The sequence below is a fragment of the Papio anubis genome, chromosome 20 (genome assembly GCF_008728515.1).
Source record: "Papio anubis isolate 15944 chromosome 20, Panubis1.0, whole genome shotgun sequence".
Lineage (NCBI taxonomy): Eukaryota > Metazoa > Chordata > Mammalia > Primates > Cercopithecidae > Papio > Papio anubis.
Window position 1 is genome coordinate 33,634,409 of NC_044995.1, and position 17,735 is coordinate 33,652,143.

Consider the following 17,735-nt stretch of genomic DNA (forward strand, 5'->3'; position numbering starts at 1 on the left):
GCTCTGTGCTCCCCTCTAAAATGGTCTCTGTTCCTCTCCAGAAACGGCCACAGCCTCCTGATTTCATCGACCCCCTAGCCAACAAGAAACCCCGGATATCGCACTTCACTCAGAGAGCTCAACCTGCCATCAATGGGAAGCCGGGCATGCCCGATGGCCGTGAGGCCCTGCTGCCCACCCCGGGCCCGCCAGCCAGCACAGACACCCTCAGCTCCAGCACTCACCTGCCCCCGCGGCTGGAGCCCCCAAGGGTCCATGACCCCCTGGCCGATGTCAGCAATGACCTGGGCCACAGTGGCCGGGACTGTGAGCACGGAGAGGTGGCTGCCCCAGCCCCTACTGCGCGCCTCGGCCTGCCCCTGCTGACGGACTGTGCCCAGCCCAGCAGGCCCCACAGCAGCCCCTCGCGCAGCAAGCCCAAGAAGAAGTCCAAGAAGCACAAAGACAAGGAGAGGGCGTCTGAGGACAGGCCCCGGGCCCAGCCTCCAGACTGTGCACCTGCCACCCATGCCACCCTCGGAGCCCCAGCAGATGCCCCAGGTAGGTGCCCAGGCAGGAGGGCGCTGCTGGGACTGCAAGTACTGGCCCCACACCCGCCTCACCTTCATGGAGTGTCGAGGGGGCTCACGCTGTAGAAGCTGGGAGAGGAAGCCCTGTTGCCCCAGGCCCTGTCAGATTCGCCCTGTGTGCCCGGCACCTGGCACCCTATGTTCCTGCATCTGGTCCTCTCCCTGCCCATCTGGAGTGCCCGGTGTCACTTGCAGTCAATGTGCCAGGCCAACACTGGGGGCCGGAGGCCCAGAGCCTTGTGGGGAACTGAGGCCACGGAAGGGGCTAACGTGGAGAGGAATGGGGCCCAGGCCCCAGCTCTGACTGCAGGGAAGCCCCAGGAACCAGGGACATGCTGAGGTCTGCTGGGGTTCAGGGAAGGCAGTAGGGGCCCAGGCAAGCCAGCCCTATTCAGGGAGAGGCAGTGCAGGTGCGGATAGGCAGATCCTGGTGGGAGAGGGATAGCACCTGGACCTCCGTAGGCCCCGTACGACTGTTGTAGAGTGTAGGTTTCTGCTGTGGGGACAGGGCCTGGCAGGCTGGAGTTGGGGAGCCAGGAGACCTGGGCAGCTCCGAGCCCACAGCCCAGGCACCTGAACCGAGCAGCAGTAGCACCCGCCCAGCACCATGGCCATGAGCCTGTGCAGCTGTTTGTTTACAGGAACCAGCAGAAGCAGCGGCCAGCGTGCAGTGGCTGTTCTACCGCCATGTGTGGCAGGGGCTGCAGTGGTCCCATGTGGTGATGGCGGCCAGTTGCAGATAGCCACCTCGCTCTCAGCGCCGGCTGGCCCAGGGCAGCCCAGGTGGTGTCACCTGTTGTGTTTTTGGGTTGTGTCTCTGGGGAGGAGGCTGAGTCAGGGGCATTCCTGGGATGAGGATGGGAGCCCTTCTTCCATTATAGCTTTGCGTTGCTCAGAGGGCCATGCCCCGTCCCCCGCTGTGGCTGGAGAGCAGGTCCTCACAACTGTGGCTGGGTCTTACTGGATAGGAAGGATGACTTTTGGGGTTGGGTCAGCCCTGCCTCGTGCTGGGCTTCCCACCTCCCGTGGGACTGCATGTGGAGGCCGAAGGGGAGAAGGTGGCCTCACTCCCTGGGCAGGCTCTCTGACCAGGGCCACGCTTAGGGCAGGACTCCTGATTCCCAGGACACACTCACACCCCACAGCCAGACCTGGGCCAGGATCTGTCTCAAATGGCCCAGGTCCAGGGTCCACAGACCACTCTGGGCTGTGTCCCTTCCTTGGATACCCAGTGCCTAGGTGCCAAGACAGGCCTGGGGACTCAAGGTGGTTTCCTATCTGGCCTGGTGCATGTTGGCCCCTAGGCAGCTCATCCCCGGCCTAGGTGCTGTCATCTCTACCACAGGTGAGAAAGTGCAAACCAGGGGTAGATGTCCCAAGCACCAAGAAAAGGACAGTAGAGTCACCAGAAGCTGAGCCTGGTGCTGGTAGTCCATGTTACCCAGGGTCCCAAAGGTGGTACATGTGCCTGTGCCCCTGCCCGGGACAAGCAAGTAGAGAGATGTGGGCTGTGAAGGGACAGATAGGGAGAGGAGCTGCTGTGGGGGTGTTCCCTGGGGCCCCAAAGCAGGGACCAGCTTGGCCGGCCCCACACAGCCAGAGCTGAGTGGGAGTGGGGGCCGCTGAGGTTTGCCAAGGGCTGGACTTTGAAGGGCCCATTGGTACCAGGTTGAGCTGACCCTGAGCCTTGATTTCCCCATTTGTCATCCTAGCTGGTGAAGATCTTGGGGCTTGTCAAATGCGGTGATGTTGACCAGCCTGACACATGGCAGTTACCTGTCCTAGAATACCCACAGAGGCCACTCTGGCGGGAGCATGGGCTTGGCTTTCCCAGCTGTGCCTTGCCTGTCACTTCCTTCTGGCCTGGACCGGGGTCAGATTCATTCAATACATGCCCAGTGGGTTGCAGCCCTGGGAAGGCCACAGCCTTTTAAAGACAACCCAGGTGGGGGTGGTGGCGATATTGAAGGCAGTGCCTGACCCAGAGTTGGGACTGTTAAAAACTTTGTGGGGAGTGAGCTTTGTCCACTTTTGGGAATTTGGCAGCAGAGAAGCTGCTGTGGTCAGCCCAGGTGTTACACTGAGAGAGAGGGCTCAGCAAACTGGAGATCGCAGACTCCTGCTCTCTCAGGGGATAGTGCAGAGGGCCCCTGAAAATGTGCACGAGGGCCAGGCACAGTGGCTCTGCCTGTAATCCCAGCATGTTGAGAGGCCAAGTCAAGAGGATCACTTAAGTCCAGGAGTTCAAGACCAGCCTGGGCAATATAGGAGAGCCTCTTCATCTCTACTAAAAAGTAAAAAAAAAAAATTCACCAGCTGTGATGGTTCACACCTATAATCCCAGTGCTTTGGAAGGCCAATTCAGGAGGACTGCTTGAGGTCAGGAGTTTGAGACCAGCCTGGGCAACACAGTTGGACCCCATCTCTACAAAAAATGTTTTTAATTAGCTGGGCATGGTGGCATATGCCTATAGTCCCACCTATTTGGGAGGCTGAGGCAAGAGGATCACTTGAGCCCAGGAGTTCAAGGTTGTAGTAAGCCATGATCGCACCATTGCAACTCCAACCTGGGTGGCAGAGCAAGACCCTGTCTCTTAAAAAAAAAAAAAAAAAAAAAAAGTGTACTGAGGATACATCTGAAATTGATAAAATCATTTCTGTATTGGAAAGAAAGTCACTGCAAGAAGGCCTAGGAAACGCACTAAATTGTAGTTGTGATCTGAGGGGATGAGGCGACTGTGGTCCTAGGTGACGGGCACTTCAGTCCTCCTGCCCTTCCTCCCTGATTGCCAAACCCTCAGGGGTGTTGTCATATGTGGCCAGGGCACCCCACCACATGGCTGAGGAGCAGGACAGCTGCCTGGGGTCCCATCTAGCCATCAGCTGTGCAGCTTTGGGCAGGCCCCTGAAGGGCTGAAGGGCTGAGCATCATCATGGACGCTTTGCTCACGGATGGCCGATTGGGGTGGCCCGTGGGCTCCTCTGGCTGGCCCTGTCCTGGAGCTGCCTTGTGGAGCCTGCAATTCAGTGTCTAGTGGAAAGGACGGGACGATCTGGGTGGGGTGCAGACCAAGGGCCTGGAACTTTGTCAGCAGCAAGAGATGCAGGCCCTGCTGGCCATCTTGTCTTTGTCCTGCCTGGCCAGAGACTGGGATGCCCCAGAGACTCAGGTCAGGCCAGGGGTCATTTGTTTTCAGCTTAGTGACCTTTGACATGCAGTCAGTAGAGGCAGCAAAGACCTGGCCTGGGGGAAGCTCTGACCGGTTGTGCAGGCTTTGGCCCTGCAGTTCCCTGACCTGTCTGCTGTTTGCCAAGAATGTGACTGTGGTGATGCCTGGCCGCTCTGTGTCCTGCAGGGCTTTGCCCTGGACACGCAGGTGCACGTTGAACTCTGCTCGACACCTGGAGGGCATGTCCAGGTCCAGCAGCCCACAGTTGCCAGGTGCCAGGTGCTCAGCCCTTGCACCTGCCACACAGTCATCCCCTCTGCCGTCCCTCCATGTCCCTCCAGCAGCAAAGCGTGCACTTTTGACGCATGTCCCCATCCTGGCGTGCTTCCTGCAGACCGGTGCCGTGGGTGCAGACTCAGGAGGTATGTGTTTGTTCTCGTAGGTGTAAACGGAAGCTGCAGCGTTTCCAGTGTTCCCACATCCACGTCGGAGACGCCTGACTACTTGCTGTGAGTGTTTGTCCAGGCCCTGCAGGCCAGTCTTCCCTTTTCTGGGTTCAGACCCCCTCCCCCAGCACAGCAGGTTATCAGAGGCAGAAAGCCACTGCAAGTCTGAGTATGTGAATTCCAAACATAGCAGCCTTTTCTGGGCCAGGCCCCCTCATAAGCCAGGGGATCACCCGAGAGGCCAGGCCGCCGGCAGAGCCAGGATAGCCGCTGCCTGGGTGGAGCTGGGTCCTTCCAGCCTCCACTTAGTGGCCCCTCTCTCCTATCTCAGGAAGTACGCAGCCATCTCCTCTTCGGAGCAGCGCCAGAGCTACAAGAATGACTTCAACGCCGAGTACAGCGAGTACCGCGACCTGCACGCCCGCATTGAGCGCATCACGCGGCGGTTCACGCAGCTCGACGCCCAGCTCCGGCAGCTCTCTCAGGGCTCCGAGGAGTATGAGGTAGAGCCTCCCTGCTGTCTGCTGTGCCCTGGCTCTGGCAGGAGCCAGGGCCCATTTGGGCGCGTACCATCGCCACCATGAGCCTACTGGCCTGCTTGGTGGCCCCAGAGTCTGGCGCTTCCCCAGGCAGCACTTCTCCCCCTGGTGCACTCCATGCGGCAATTCCATGGTTCTGGCCTGGCCCTGGGGCCCTGTTGTGGGAGTCCTTGAAGGCAGCCCAGCTTGTCAGCCTCCTTTGCAGTGGGGACAGCTGTGACCCACCTCCTTGGGTGGGGGCAATCCAGGGTACATGGATCCCCACACGTTTGAGCACCGGGGGTCCTCTCACAGCCCAGGACGCAGGGCTCTTGGTACCTGTGCCACACCTTCGGGAGACTCCGCAACTGAGCCCTGTCCAGCACCCTGGAGCCCATCCATGCTGCCACAACTGTAGCAGGGGGAGGTGACAGGTCCCTGTGTTTGTTGTCCCCTGGCTTGAGCTCACAGCTCCTTCAGCTGCCCTGTGTAGACAGAGTCTCCACCCTCAGCCACAGCCTTGGACACAGCCTCTCCACCTGCCACCTTCTGAAACTGGTGACCTGACTGCAGGGCTGGGCCCCGATTAATCAGATGCCGGGGTATCTCCCGGCCAAAGCCCCTTTGGTTTCTGAAGAAGACGACTCATGCTAGGGTTCTAGGGGCTGCAAGCCACGGCTTCTTGGGGCATCTCTCCCTCCCCTCCCTCTTTGCTGCATGCCCTGCCCAGCCCCCCATCTCGGCCCCGCCGCGACATGGATACTTCCTTGTATCACACCCCCATGACAGCGGTGCGCCACCTGCTCTTGCCTCCAAGGGACCCGGCAGCCTTTCCCTCATGCCCCATCCACTCTGGAGCTACAGCCGCTGCAGACCCATGGGGTGTGACTTGCCCCTGTACTTGAGGCTGCCCCACCTTCCCACCCCTCACCCTTCTCAGAGCACCTGGGACCACTCAATTTGAGTTTCCTGCAAGCGGGGATGCATTTTGTCATCTCAAAATTTTGTTTTTCTTCTAGACTACTCGAGGGCAGATTTTGCAGGAATATAGAAAAATCAAAAAGGTGAGTGTCTCTTGTGTTGGGATGGGCTCCAAGTGAGCTGGAGGGAGGAGGGTGGGCCCGGGGCAACCTCCCTGCCTGCGACTTCTAAGGTGTGGGGGAAGAGCCTTTGGGTCTGAGGCCAAAGTTGCCCCGCCTCCCCCAGCCAAGTCTTCAGCCGTGGCATCCCGGCCCAGCCACACAAGCTGAGGAGGTGCGGGGAACCAACTCCCACTCTGCCCTTGGACCACAACCCTCCTTGCTGGGCACCAAACCCAGGTTTTTGGTGGGGGGGGTGGGCACTGGCCTGCTCACAGCGGGGAGCAGCACCCAGGGAGACTCTGTCCTGAGCATGACTGTGCTGTCCCGCAGACCAATACCAACTACAGCCAGGAGAAGCACCGCTGCGAGTACCTGCACAGCAAGCTGGCCCACATCAAGAGACTCATCGCCGAGTACGACCAGCGGCAGCTGCAGGCTTGGCCCTAGCCGCCCGCCCCGATGGCGGGGATCTGGGAGGGTGGGGGGAGCAAAAAGCCGGGAGAGAGGATTTATTTAAAAAAATAAACCCAAGGAAGATGCTCATCTGAGCCAGCACCGCCGGCTTTCAGGGCAGCCCCTGCAGACGTCTCGCCCTGGCAGGTGGCTGCAAGCCCACCTCGGCCCTCCCTGCGCCTCCTGAGCAGTCCCTGCCTATGACGGGCTCCCCAGAAGCCCACTGCCTCCTCCCTGGCTGCAGCCCCCCGGGTTCAGCCTCCTCTCTCGCCAGAAGACTCCTAGGCCCTCAGGGCGGCGCGCCTGCCTTTTCTAGTTTTATACAAAGACAGCCACTTTTAGCTACTGCTAATGAGACTTGAGTCTATTTTTGTACAAAAGAGAAGCAAAATCTTTTTTCTAAACCTGTGCCTCCCTCTCCTCGGACACCCAGGGTCTAGCCGCTGCCCTGGGTCCTGCCTGCAGTATTACAGAGGCCGTCGAAAGGTGCAGCCGCGTTCTGAGGGCGCGGGGACTGGGCACGTGGCCTCTGCTGGTCTCTGGCTCTATGTTTAGGCACCCCCGTCCCCAGCCTCTCCTCCTCGGGCAGGGTCTCTGCTCCAGCAAGCAAATGGGGTGGCCTGGGTGGCTATTTTGAGAACTCCAGCTGGTGTCCCCAGGCAGCTGCTCAGAGCCAAGGGGGCAGAGGGCTTTTGGCGCCCCCAGGCCTGCCCTGTTATTTGAGGCCCTCAGCTGTCGGGGGCCACTGTGTTTCTGTGCTCCAAGTTGAGACTCGGCTGCAGCGGCATCAGATTTTACTTTGCGATGTCGTCGGTTTCCCATTTGCTGCTGCTGCTCATTCCACACTGTTGAGACCTTGTAGTCTCGATGCTGCTGGCCTCCCTCCGTCCCTCTGTCCACTTGTGGGTCCTGGGGTCGTTTTAGCAGAGCCACCGCCAAGGTTTGCACTCAGGGAGAGGCTGATGGAGGGCTGGGTGCCTTGGGGTCAGGGAGGCCCCAGGGACCCATGGGCAGAGCTGGGGAGCCAGGAGGATGGGTCCGCCTGCTCTGGGGGTGCAGGCTGTGCAGACACCCCAATTGCTGCTTTGTTGCTGTGCCTACTCTAGCGTCCCCCAAAGCATCGGGGGGCCACGCAAGTGTGCGTGTGTGTGCGTGTGTGGGGACCCCCCAGGGCATGGTGGGGTCTGAGGCGTGTGTTCCCATTTAGGGCTGAATGAAGCCATGACTTGGGAAGGTGGTGGTGGGGGTGGCTGTGACTCAGGGCCCAGGGATCACATGGGGGTTACTGCTGCCATCAGCAGTCAGGCAGGGAGAGCAGAAATGCAAAAATACAGATGTGTCTATTTTTCTAAACTGGGGGGTGGAGGGGTGCCTCCTGATAGCTTCCAAAAAGCTGACCATGGAGGGCCCACAGTGCATCCCACCCCTGCCCAAGAGTCTCTCTCCTTTGGGATCCCCGGGTTCCCAGAGCTCCGAGGAAACTGATCCTTCATGTTTCAATAGCTGTTGTTGTTTTTCTCTTCTGTGCCGGCCAGGGAAGGGCCGAGCAGGCTCCAGGGGGCCTCCAGGGTCAGCTGGACCCTGCTGTGTTGCCCGCAGCCAGCCCTGCAGACATGAGTGAGGTGGGATAATTTCAGGAGGTCCCAGCCTGGGACTGCCCGCCCCTCTGCCCTGGGAACCAGTCCAAGGGGCTGTCAGTTGAATTTGCCTTTTTGTTGTTGTTGTTGTTTTTGTTGTTTATTTGTTCTCCTTTTAAGGAATTATGAAGCTAAGAAAAGTTTTGTGTTTTGGGGGTTGGTGGACAAAGTTCTAGCTGATTAAATATGGTCTAACTTATTGATACTATTTTTTTTCTTTTAATGTTGTACTGTGGAGAAAAACTATTTTGAGCCATGGGGTTGGTGTTTACAAGAACTTTCCACTTTTGCCAAAATGTTACAATTGAAAGGCATCTGCGTCTTCAGTTTCCTAATATTTTCTTAAAAGATCTAGTGTCCTTTTTGTACTAAACAGGTGAATGCTGACTTTTTTCACTCTCCAATAAATTTCACTGAACTGAACCCGACAGCCCAGACTGCCTGGCTGGTGTTGTGTGGTGTGTGGTGTGTGTGGTGTGTGGGTGCTGGTGTATCTGTGTTTGTGGTGTATGGTGTGTGTGGTGTGTGTGGATGTGTAGTATATCTGTGTCGGTGTGTGTTGGGTGTGATGTGTGGGTGTGTAGTGTGTGGTTAGGGTGTTAGTGTTGGATGTGTGTGTTGTATGGGTGTGTTGGGGTGTGGGGTATCTGTGAGGGTATGTGGGTGTGTTAGGGTGTGGGTTCTGTGTTGGTGTGTCTGGTTTATCTAGGGATGTTAGGGTGTGGGTGTTTGTGGGTGTTGTGTGGGTGTGTTGGTGTGGGTGTAGTGTATCTGGGTGCATGGTATTAGGGTGTGGTGTATATGGACATGTATGTTAGGGTGTGGGTGTGTGGGTGTCGTGTATGTGTGGGGTGTGAGGGTGTGGGGGTGTTGGGGTGTGGTGTGGGTGTGTGGTGTAAGGGTGTGGGTGTGTGATGTATGTGGTGTGTGCTAGGGTGTTGGTGTGTGTGATGTGTGTTGGATGTGGTGTGGAGTGTGGTATGTGGTGGAGGTATGTGGTGTGTATGTAGTGTGGGTGTGGTGTTGGGTGTGGGTGTGGTGTGTTGGGGTGTGGGTGTGTTGGGGTGTGGTGTATCTGTGTGTGTGGTATGAGGGTGTGGTATAGAGGATGTGGTGTGGGGGGTGTGTGTGTGGTGTGGGTGGTGTGTTTGGTGTGTTGGGGATGTGTGTGTTGGGGTGGTGTGTGGTGTGTGCTGGGGTGTGAGTGTGATATATGTGGTATGTGTTGGGGCAGTGTGTGGTGTGTGCTGGGGTGTGAGTGTGTGGTGTATGTGGTGTGTGGTGTGTGTGGTGGGGGTGTGGTGTGTTGGTGTATGGGTGTGATGTATCGGTGTGTGGTATGAGGGTGTGGATGTGTGGTGTGTGTTGGGGTGTGCGGTGTGTGGTGTGTGTTGGGTGTGTGGTGTGTGTTGGAGTGTGTAGGTGTGTGAGGTGTGTAGGTGTGGTGTGTGTTGGGGCGGTGTGTGGTGTGTTGGGCTGTGGGTGTGGTGAGTGTAGGTGTGTGGTGTGCATGTTGGTGTGTGTGCGTGTTGGTGTGTGGTGTGTGCTAGGGATGTGTGTGGTGTGGGGATGTGTGTGTTGGGGTGTGTGGCGTGTTGATATAGGTGTGTATCTGGGTGTGGGGGTGTGTGTGTGGTGTGTTGGGGTGGTGTATGGTGTGTATTGGGATGTGTGGGTGTGGTGTGAGAGTGTTGGTGTGTGTGTTGGGATGTGTGGCGTGTGGTGTGTGTGGGTGTGATGTGTGTGGAAGGTGGGGTGTGTGTGTTGGGTGTGTGTGTTGGGTGTGGGTGTGTGGTGTGGGTGTGTGGTATGTGGTGTGGGTGTGGTGGGTGTGTGTTGGGATGTGGGTGTGGGGTGTGGTGTGTGTTGGGGATGTGTGGTGTGTGTTGGGGATATGTGGTGTGGGTGTGTGGTGTGAGTGGGTGTGGTGTGTTGAGGGTGTGTGGTGTGAGAGTGGGTGTGATGTGTTGGGGTGTGCAGTGTGGGGTGGTGTGTGTGGTGGTGTGTGGGTGTGGTGTGTGTTGGTGTGGGTTTGGTGGGTGTGGTATGTGTTGGGGGTGTGGTGGGTGTGTGGTGTGTGTTGGGTGTGTTGGGGTGTGTGTGTGGTGTGAGGGTGTGGTGTGTATTGGGGTGTGTAGGTGTGTGCGTGGTGTGAAGGCATGTGTTTTGGGTGTGTGGTGGTGTGTTGGGGGTGTGGTGTGTGTTGGCAGTGTGGTGTGGGTGTGTGGTGTGTGTTGGCAGTGTGGTGTGGGGTGTGGTATGTGTTGGGGGTGTGGTATGTGTTGGTGTGGTGTGGTATGTGTTGGTGTGGTGTGGGTGTGTGGTGTGTGTTGGGTGTGTGTGGGTGTGTGGTGTGTGTTGGGTATGTGGTGTGTGTTGGGTGTGTGTGGGTGTGTGGTGTGAGGGTGGTGTGTTGGGGTGTGTAGGTGTGTGTGTGGTGTGAGGGTGTGGTGTGTGTTGGGGGTGTGTGTTGGGGTGTGGTGTGTGTTGGGTGTGTGTTGGGGTGTGTGTGTGGTGTGCGGGTGTATCACAGCCTGGTTTCTGTGGTGGCTGTCCCTGTCCAGTGGTTGGGGGTGGGCTGGCATTGGGAGGTGATGTGGCCTGGAGCCGCCATAGTGAGGAGGGATTGTTCAGGGGCTCTGGCTGGGACCAGATGAGAAGGCAAAGTTTGCAGCCTACCTGAGCCGTTGCCCAAGAAAGGACCAAATCAGAGGGCCCTGTAGGTGATGGGGGGGAGCAGCCATAGCGGGTGTATGAGCAGAGCAGTACCCTCTGGTAGGGTGGGCTTAACCCAGCATTGGGATTCCTTGGCCCCCTGTGGCATCAAAGGCTACAGGAGAGGGGCTGGGGATGGGGGAAACCAGATGTGACTGTCTTCCTTTGATGAAAACAGCAGCAGGTAACGGTAATATTTTATTACCTGTTCTTTCCACACTGGGGCAGGGGCATCCCCTGTGCCCCTAGTGGGGATGGGTATAAGACCTGGTGGGAGCGGCGGCGGTGCAGGTGGAACTGGAGCCAGGGGCCATGGAGAACATAACGCTCATCCTGCCGGCCAAGGGCAAGAGGGGGTGCATTTAATAAGAGAGAACACGGAAGAATAGGACCATGGGCAAAGGTCCTGGGCCTGCAGCTGTGGGGCCTAGTCTCCCTGCCGGTCCGAGGCCTTGGCCCATGTTCTAAGGCCACCCAGGAGTCTGAGGGGCGCGGGAGGGGAAGTCATGCAACCCAGCGGGGCAGCATGTACCCTGCTCCCAGCATAGCCTGGCCATGCTGTTCTCCCAGGATAACATCTCTGTCCCCACATCCCAGGGCCTACATGAACCTCCTCCAGCCCACGGTCCTGCCTCCCCTGGCCCTTCAGCACCAGCCCTGAGCCAACAGCCCAGCAATACTCTGGCCATCACCCCCACAGCCCACAGAGGCCACAGTCAGTCTCTTGATCTTCCTCAGCCATGGATGCCATCAGTCCAGTGCCCCGGGTATCCAGGAGAGCCTTCCCACCCTCATGACCTGGGCATCATGGTGGAGAGGGGCTCAGGCCTGCTAACCCCTCTCCTGCCACCTGCCAGGGGCCCCAATTGTCCTCTTTCCACTGGCACCCCTGTTCCTGCAGCCCCCTCCTGTACCAAGCTCCACCTGGGCTCTGCAACACAGCAGTGACTGAGAGAGCCTCATCCCTGCCTTCAGGGAGCCCAGTTTGCTGGGGGATGGCAGTGCATCTCACCACCCACTTCAGCACAGCCAGGCCTGACTGGAGGGGCCAAATCCCCTCCCTCAGCCTTGTCAACTGCTGGGAGTGGAAGCAGCCCAGCCTCTACGCCGAATCCCTCCAGCTGCCCCATGCCAGCTCCCATCCTCCGGCACCCCCGACAGGTGGCCCTGTGAACACAGGGGCTCCCCGGGGCTGGGTCTTGGGACCTTCCTTCCTCATGTCTCAACTACACAGGTTCCTGAATTGCCTGTTTCCTCGAGGCACAAGATTCCCCGATTCTCTGATCCTCCAATACCTACAGGATGTCCAACAGTTCCATTCCCAGAAATGGTATCGGACTCCACAAGTTATGGGGGTCAGTCCCACAGGGCTGCACCCATGTCAGATGCCACCCATACTTCTGGCAAGCAGGCTAATAAATTGGGAGTTCCCACCACCCCCACTTCAGGTTTGATAATTTGCTAGAACAGCTCACAGAACTCCAGAAAATGCTCACAGTTAAATGGAGGAGGCGCACAGGGCAAGGTATGGGGCGGGCCATGAAGCTTCCATGCCTTTTCCAGGCGTGCCACCCTCCCAGCGCCTCCATATTGTCCCCTAAACCCCATTATTATTATTTTTATTTTTATTTTTTTGAGACAGGGTCTTACTCTGTTGACCAGGCTGGAGTGCAGTGGTACAATCACGGCTCACTGCAGCCCACACCCCCTGAGCTCAGGTGATCCTCCCACCTCAGCCTCCCACACAGCTGGGACTACAGGCATGCGCCAAGCCAGGCTACTTTTCTTTGTTGTTTGTATTGAGATGGTGTTTCCCCGTGTTGCCCAGGCTGGTCTCAAACTCCTGGGCTCAAGTGATCCGCCCTCTTTGGCCTCCCAAAGTGCTAGGATTACAGGCATGAGCCACCGTGCCTGGCCGACTGCCTATTTTTTGGCTTAGGTTCTATGAAGAATGTGTATCAGTGTGAGGAAACACTTTGTAGATCTTAAAGGGAGCAGACTGGGTGGGGGAGAGGGGCCAGCCTGCCCAGACTTCCTGGGTTCTGGGTAGCATTCCTTCCTTCAGGGTATGGGCAGGACCCTCCTGGAATGACGGTCTTCAAGGGAGCAGGCAGAGAGTGACCTTTGCCGGCTTTGTGGCTTTTTCTTTTTTTTTCTTTTTTTTAGGGGAGAAGGGCAACAGTTTCTCTGACCTGCCTTGGGGAAGAGGAATTCTGGTTTCTATGGTTTCCAGAGGAGAAAGGGGCTAGAGGTAGGAGGGCAGGAGAAGGTCGGAAAGACTCGATTCTGAGCTTTCCGATGCCCTGCTCAGGGCCAAGGCCTTGAGGGTGGCGGGGGCGGCGGGGGGAGGTTCTGTTTTCTGAGCCCCATCTCATTTGCATATATGTGATTGATTAAATCATTGGCCACTGGTGATTGAGCTCAATGTCTAACCAAGAACCAGGAACAACCAAATACTCTTTCACACTCCCTATCCCAGCCCTCAGCGTCTGCCCAAGACCCCAAACTGCCTCCCACGTAGCCAATTTTTCATCTGCCCTGCCTGGGTGGCTCAGGTGGCTTAGCCTGTAGTCTTCTTTCAGTGAACTCCTCTTCACGTCTCAAAACCCTTGCCAGCACCCCCCTCATCTGGGGAGCCTGTCTTGCAGGGGCCCTGCCTGTGAGTTCTCACCCACTGGGGACCGGGGTGTCCCAGTCCACTTCCAACTCCCTCAGACTGGGGCCCCTTCAGGGTGAGGCCTGGACCCAGAGTCTTAAGCCCTCATCCTCCAAGGTCAGGCCCTGTCTCTTGCAAACGTTCCCAACTATCCACCTTTTGGGCCAGTTCCAGTGGTGGAAACTTTCCGGCCTCCAGGCGCTTGTTTTGGAAAGTTCCTGGGGGAGCTGCCCCGGCCTGCCCGCTGGGTTCCCACGCTCTCTTATCAGCAAGCATGAGGGGGGCGCCCTGCTGTGCAGGCCTCATTCCTCCCCTGCCTGGGCCCTGCCCGCCTGTGCGTCCCCTCCCCTTCCCAGCGAACAACCTCCCGCTCCGGTCCACCCCTGCCAAGCCCTGCTGCAGGTGGGGAAACAGGCCAAACAGGCCCCATCCTTGTGAGCCCCGTGGGGACAGAATAACTTTGTCCCCTCTGAGATGGATGGGAGCGGACAAGGGGAGCCAGGGGATGGGACTGCCTGGTAGGTGCTGCTGCCCACGAAGGGGGAGTAGGTGGCAGCGTGGCTCCGAGGAGATTCTGGCTTTGAAGTTCTGGTCCTCTGCCTGTTTCCCCTGCCGTGTCTCTGACCCAGAACTCCTACCCCCCCACCCAGAGGTCCAGATTCCCTGCCCAGCTCCACTCCATGGCTTATGGCTGGGCTCGTGCCTCATTGTCCTCTTGTAAAGGGGGAATAGGCAGCCATGCACCCCTGGGGGCTGCGGAGCGAGCGAGGTGAACCTATATGCGCCGCGCTCGTGGACTCCCGGCCACTTCCGCCAGACGAGGACCCGATGGCCACGATGGCTCTGCGTTGTCGGGCCTCGAACCGGGTCTCCAGACATTGGGCCCCTCCCCCCAACGCGGGAGAGGCGGGGAAGGGGGCGGGGCGGGGGCGGGGCCGCAGCGCTTTTCTCCGGAGGTCGCGCGCCAGAGAGCCCGCGCTGTTAGCCACCGCTGCTTGAGTCGACTCTGCGCCGGTGAGTGCGGTTCGGGGCGGGGATGGCCTCCCTGGGCACCCAGGCTGGCTTGGCCCGGCCACTTAGAGTCCCCGCTGACCCCCCTGCTCACCCCTGGACTCCAGCCCGCCACGATGGAGGCCGCCGCCCAGTTCTTCGTTGAGAGCCCGGACGTGGTCTACGGCCCCGAGGCCATCGAGGCGCAATACGAGTACCGGACGACGCGCGTCAGCCGCGAGGGCGGCGTCCTCAAGGTGGACCAGGGGGTTGGGGAAGGGGGCATGCTAGGGAGAGCGGGGCGGCGCGGGGAGAAGGGCATGGGACCCGGGGTTCACTGCGCGGCCTGTCTTCAGGTGCACCCCACGTCCACGCGCTTCACCTTCCGGACCGCCCGGCAGGTGCCCCGGCTTGGGGTCATGCTTGTCGGCTGGGGCGGGAACAACGGCTCCACATTCACTGCCGCGGTGCTGGCCAACCGGCTGCGTCTGTCCTGGCCCACGCGCAGCGGCCGCAAGGTGGGGGCGGGAGGGGCGTGGTGGGCTGGGAGGCTTGGTGGGAGTCCTTGAGGGCGGGGGCGGGAGTCTGCAGGGGGCGGGGCTCTGCGGGACCGGGCGGGGGGGCCCTAGGGGGCGGGGTTCTGCGGGGCGGGGGACTGCCGGGTCGAGAGACCTTCCCGGGGCTGGAGGCCTGCAGTGGGCTAGAGACCTGCAGGGGGCGAGGCTCTGAGGGGCGGGAGGGCTTGCAGGGGGCGGGGCCTGGCTGCAGGCGGACCCCGGGGAGGGGTTTCGCGAGGTAGCGGGGGCTCCTCGGGAGTCTTACAGGGGCGGAGCTTAAGGTGCCGGAGGTCTCGGGGAGGGGCCTGGGGGCAGCGGCTTCCGTCCTGGCTGGGAGCCCGGAACTGAAAAACGCCCGAAAGTGAGGCGGGGCTTGAGAGTCTAGGTGGGGCCCAGGCCGGGTCGCGGCCCCTTCGCCACGCCCTCCCGTCACCGCTCCGTGTCTGCTGCCCCCCCCAGGAGGCCAACTACTACGGCTCGCTGACTCAGGCAGGCACCGTGAGCCTGGGCCTGGACGTCGAGGGCCAGGAGGTGTTCGTGCCCTTCAGCACGCTGCTGCCCATGGTGGCGCCCAACGACCTCGTGTTCGATGGTGGGCGGAGCCCTGGGCCGGGGTGGGGCGGGATGGGAGATTGGGTCTGGAGGGGCCCAGGATCCGGGCAGGGCCGAGTGTGAGGATCCCCCCAGGCTGGGACATCTCGTCGCTGAACCTGGCTGAGGCGATGCGGCGCGCGAAGGTGCTGGATTGGGGGCTGCAGGAGCAACTGTGGCCGCACATGGAGGCCCTGCGGCCCCGGCCTTCTGTTTACATCCCCGAGTTCATCGCGGCCAACCAGAGCGCGCGCGCGGACAACCTCATCCCGGGCTCGCGCGCGCAGCAGGTGCTGTCCCATCCTGCATCCCTTGCTCCCTGCCACCTGTCCACTTGGTTCCCCCTTTTTGCCCCACCCCGCGAGTCCAGGCCCCATTTGACACCCGGGGAACTAAGTGACCCAGGCCTCTTGAGTCCGAGAGCATATACACCCGCTCCATCCTCCCCACACCCTCTTCATCCTCCCCACAGTTGGAGCAGATCCGCAGGGACATCCGAGACTTCCGGTCTAGCGCGGGGCTGGACAAAATCATCGTGCTGTGGACGGCGAACACGGAGCGCTTCTGTGAGGTGATTCCAGGCCTCAACGACACAGCCGAGAACCTACTACGCACCATTGAGGTGGGCGCACGCCCGGGTGAAGTGGGTCAGGCAGGGCCAGTCCCAAACACAGCTCTGTGCTGACTGCCCACCTTGCCCACAGCTTGGTCTGGAGGTGTCGCCCTCCACGCTCTTCGCCGTGGCCAGCATCCTAGAGGGCTGTGCCTTCCTCAATGGGTCCCCGCAGAACACCCTGGTGCCCGGAGCCCTTGAGCTTGCGTGGCAGCGCCGGGTTTTTGTGGGCGGAGATGACTTCAAGTCAGGCCAGACCAAAGTCAAGTCCGTGCTCGTGGACTTCCTCATTGGCTCCGGCCTCAAGGTGCGTGGGCCTAGGGGGCTGCTGAGTGCAGGAAGGGGGCCTGGGCCGCGAGCACCTGGCTTGTGGGGCCACAGGGCCTGCAGCTGCTGGGGCGTCCCTTGTACCCACAGACCATGTCCATCGTGAGTTACAACCACCTGGGCAACAACGATGGGGAGAACCTGTCGGCGCCATTGCAGTTCCGCTCTAAGGAGGTGTCCAAAAGCAACGTGGTGGACGACATGGTGCAGAGCAACCCAGTGCTCTATGCGCCCGGCGAGGAGCCTGACCACTGCGTGCGTGGGGCGCGGGCGCGGGCGCTGGGTTGCCCGGCGAGGGGTGGTGGGAACCCGGGCAAACTCATGCTGCACTCCAGGTGGTCATCAAGTATGTGCCGTACGTGGGCGACAGCAAGCGCGCGCTGGATGAGTATACCTCGGAGCTGATGCTGGGCGGAACCAACACACTGGTGCTGCACAACACATGCGAGGTGCAGTGCGGCTTCAGGGGCTGCTGTGGGAGGCGGGGCTTGGCCACCACCCCCACCTCCTGACCCACCCGTCCTGCAGGACTCGCTGCTGGCCGCACCCATCATGCTGGACCTCGCGCTACTGACCGAACTGTGCCAGCGTGTGAGTTTCTGCACTGACGCTGACCCCGAGCCACAGACCTTCCACCCCGTGCTGTCCCTGCTCAGCTTCCTCTTCAAGGCGCCACTGGTGCCACCGGGCAGCCCGGTGGTCAATGCGCTTTTCCGCCAGCGCAGCTGCATCGAGAACATCCTCAGGTGCGCCCCAGCCTCCAGGTTCCCCATTCAGGGCCCAGATACCCCCTGGCTAAACTATGCACAGGGCTTGGGGGGCTATAGGCGGTGTCTGGCTCTGCTAAGCTGTACGGCCTCTCCAGGGCCTGCGTGGGGCTCCCGCCACAGAACCACATGCTACTGGAGCATAAGATGGAGCGCCCAGGGCCCGTCCTCAAGCGAGTCGGACCCGTGGCTGCTGCCTGCCCTGTGTTGAACAAGAAAGGACCGGTACCCGCTGCCACCAACGGCTGCACTGGTGATGCCAACGGGCATCCGCAAGTGGAGGAACCCCAGATGCCCACCACCTGAGGCCCTGGTCACACAGCTTCCCAGCTGTTCCTCCCCGCTGCCCCCCAAGACCCCACCTTGCTAGGCCCCCACAAAGACAATAAAGGCGCTGCCACTCTTAGCCCTCCTTCCACCCGGGGTTCTTGGGGCCTGTGACCTGACTCTGCCTCCCTCTACTTTGACTCTGAGCACCCAGCTTCAGTCCCACTCCCTCTGCCCATGGTCATCACCCCAACTCCCAGGGAGAGCCCAGAACCTGGAGCCTCGCTCTGCCCCCAGTTCTCAAAGGTGGGGCTAGATGGGGGCGTGGGGGAACATCAGACCACAGGGTGGAGGGTGTGGTGGCCGAAGGCCAAAAA

At 59.9% G+C, this 17,735-nt stretch overlaps 2 protein-coding genes and 1 pseudogene across 7 annotated transcripts in view; all 3 read left to right on the plus strand.

Annotated features, from left to right (window-relative positions):
- The window catches only part of ELL (elongation factor for RNA polymerase II), an 86,734-nt gene extending 78,660 nt beyond the window's left edge, over window positions 1–8,074 (plus strand). For 3 of the 4 annotated variants that reach the window (XM_031659743.1, XM_009193886.4, XM_031659745.1), the window contains 5 exons: window positions 42–540; window positions 4,182–4,248; window positions 4,517–4,688; window positions 5,723–5,767; window positions 6,116–8,074. In XM_031659743.1, coding sequence (XP_031515603.1) covers window positions 42–540; window positions 4,182–4,248; window positions 4,517–4,688; window positions 5,723–5,767; window positions 6,116–6,232 — 900 coding nt within the window. In that variant the 3' untranslated portion in view covers window positions 6,233–8,074. Of the gene's footprint in view, window positions 1–41; window positions 541–4,080; window positions 4,249–4,516; window positions 4,689–5,722; window positions 5,768–6,115 lie in introns of those variants that run through there. The other variant, XM_031659744.1, reaches the window with a different exon arrangement.
- On the plus strand, window positions 7,460–8,298 carry LOC103879989 (annotated as a pseudogene). The gene has a single exon (XR_002518923.2). The product of XR_002518923.2 is annotated as an uncharacterized LOC103879989 (transcript).
- A 5,410-nt stretch (window positions 8,299–13,708) lies between these two features.
- On the plus strand, window positions 13,709–17,537 carry ISYNA1 (inositol-3-phosphate synthase 1). 2 transcript variants are annotated; one of them, XM_009193884.3, is made up of 11 exons: window positions 13,709–14,260; window positions 14,365–14,493; window positions 14,593–14,754; window positions 15,253–15,385; window positions 15,481–15,674; window positions 15,857–16,006; window positions 16,089–16,304; window positions 16,415–16,579; window positions 16,660–16,773; window positions 16,853–17,070; window positions 17,190–17,537. In XM_009193884.3, exons 2-11 carry the CDS (start codon window positions 14,374–14,376, stop codon window positions 17,395–17,397), a joined length of 1,680 nt encoding a protein of 559 aa, XP_009192148.1. In that variant the 5' UTR covers window positions 13,709–14,260; window positions 14,365–14,373; the 3' UTR covers window positions 17,398–17,537. The 2 variants fall into 2 exon arrangements, with proteins under 2 accessions (XP_009192148.1, XP_009192147.1); XM_009193883.3 differs by having other exon boundaries at window positions 14,365–14,754.
- The last annotated feature ends 198 nt before the right edge of the window (window positions 17,538–17,735 follow it).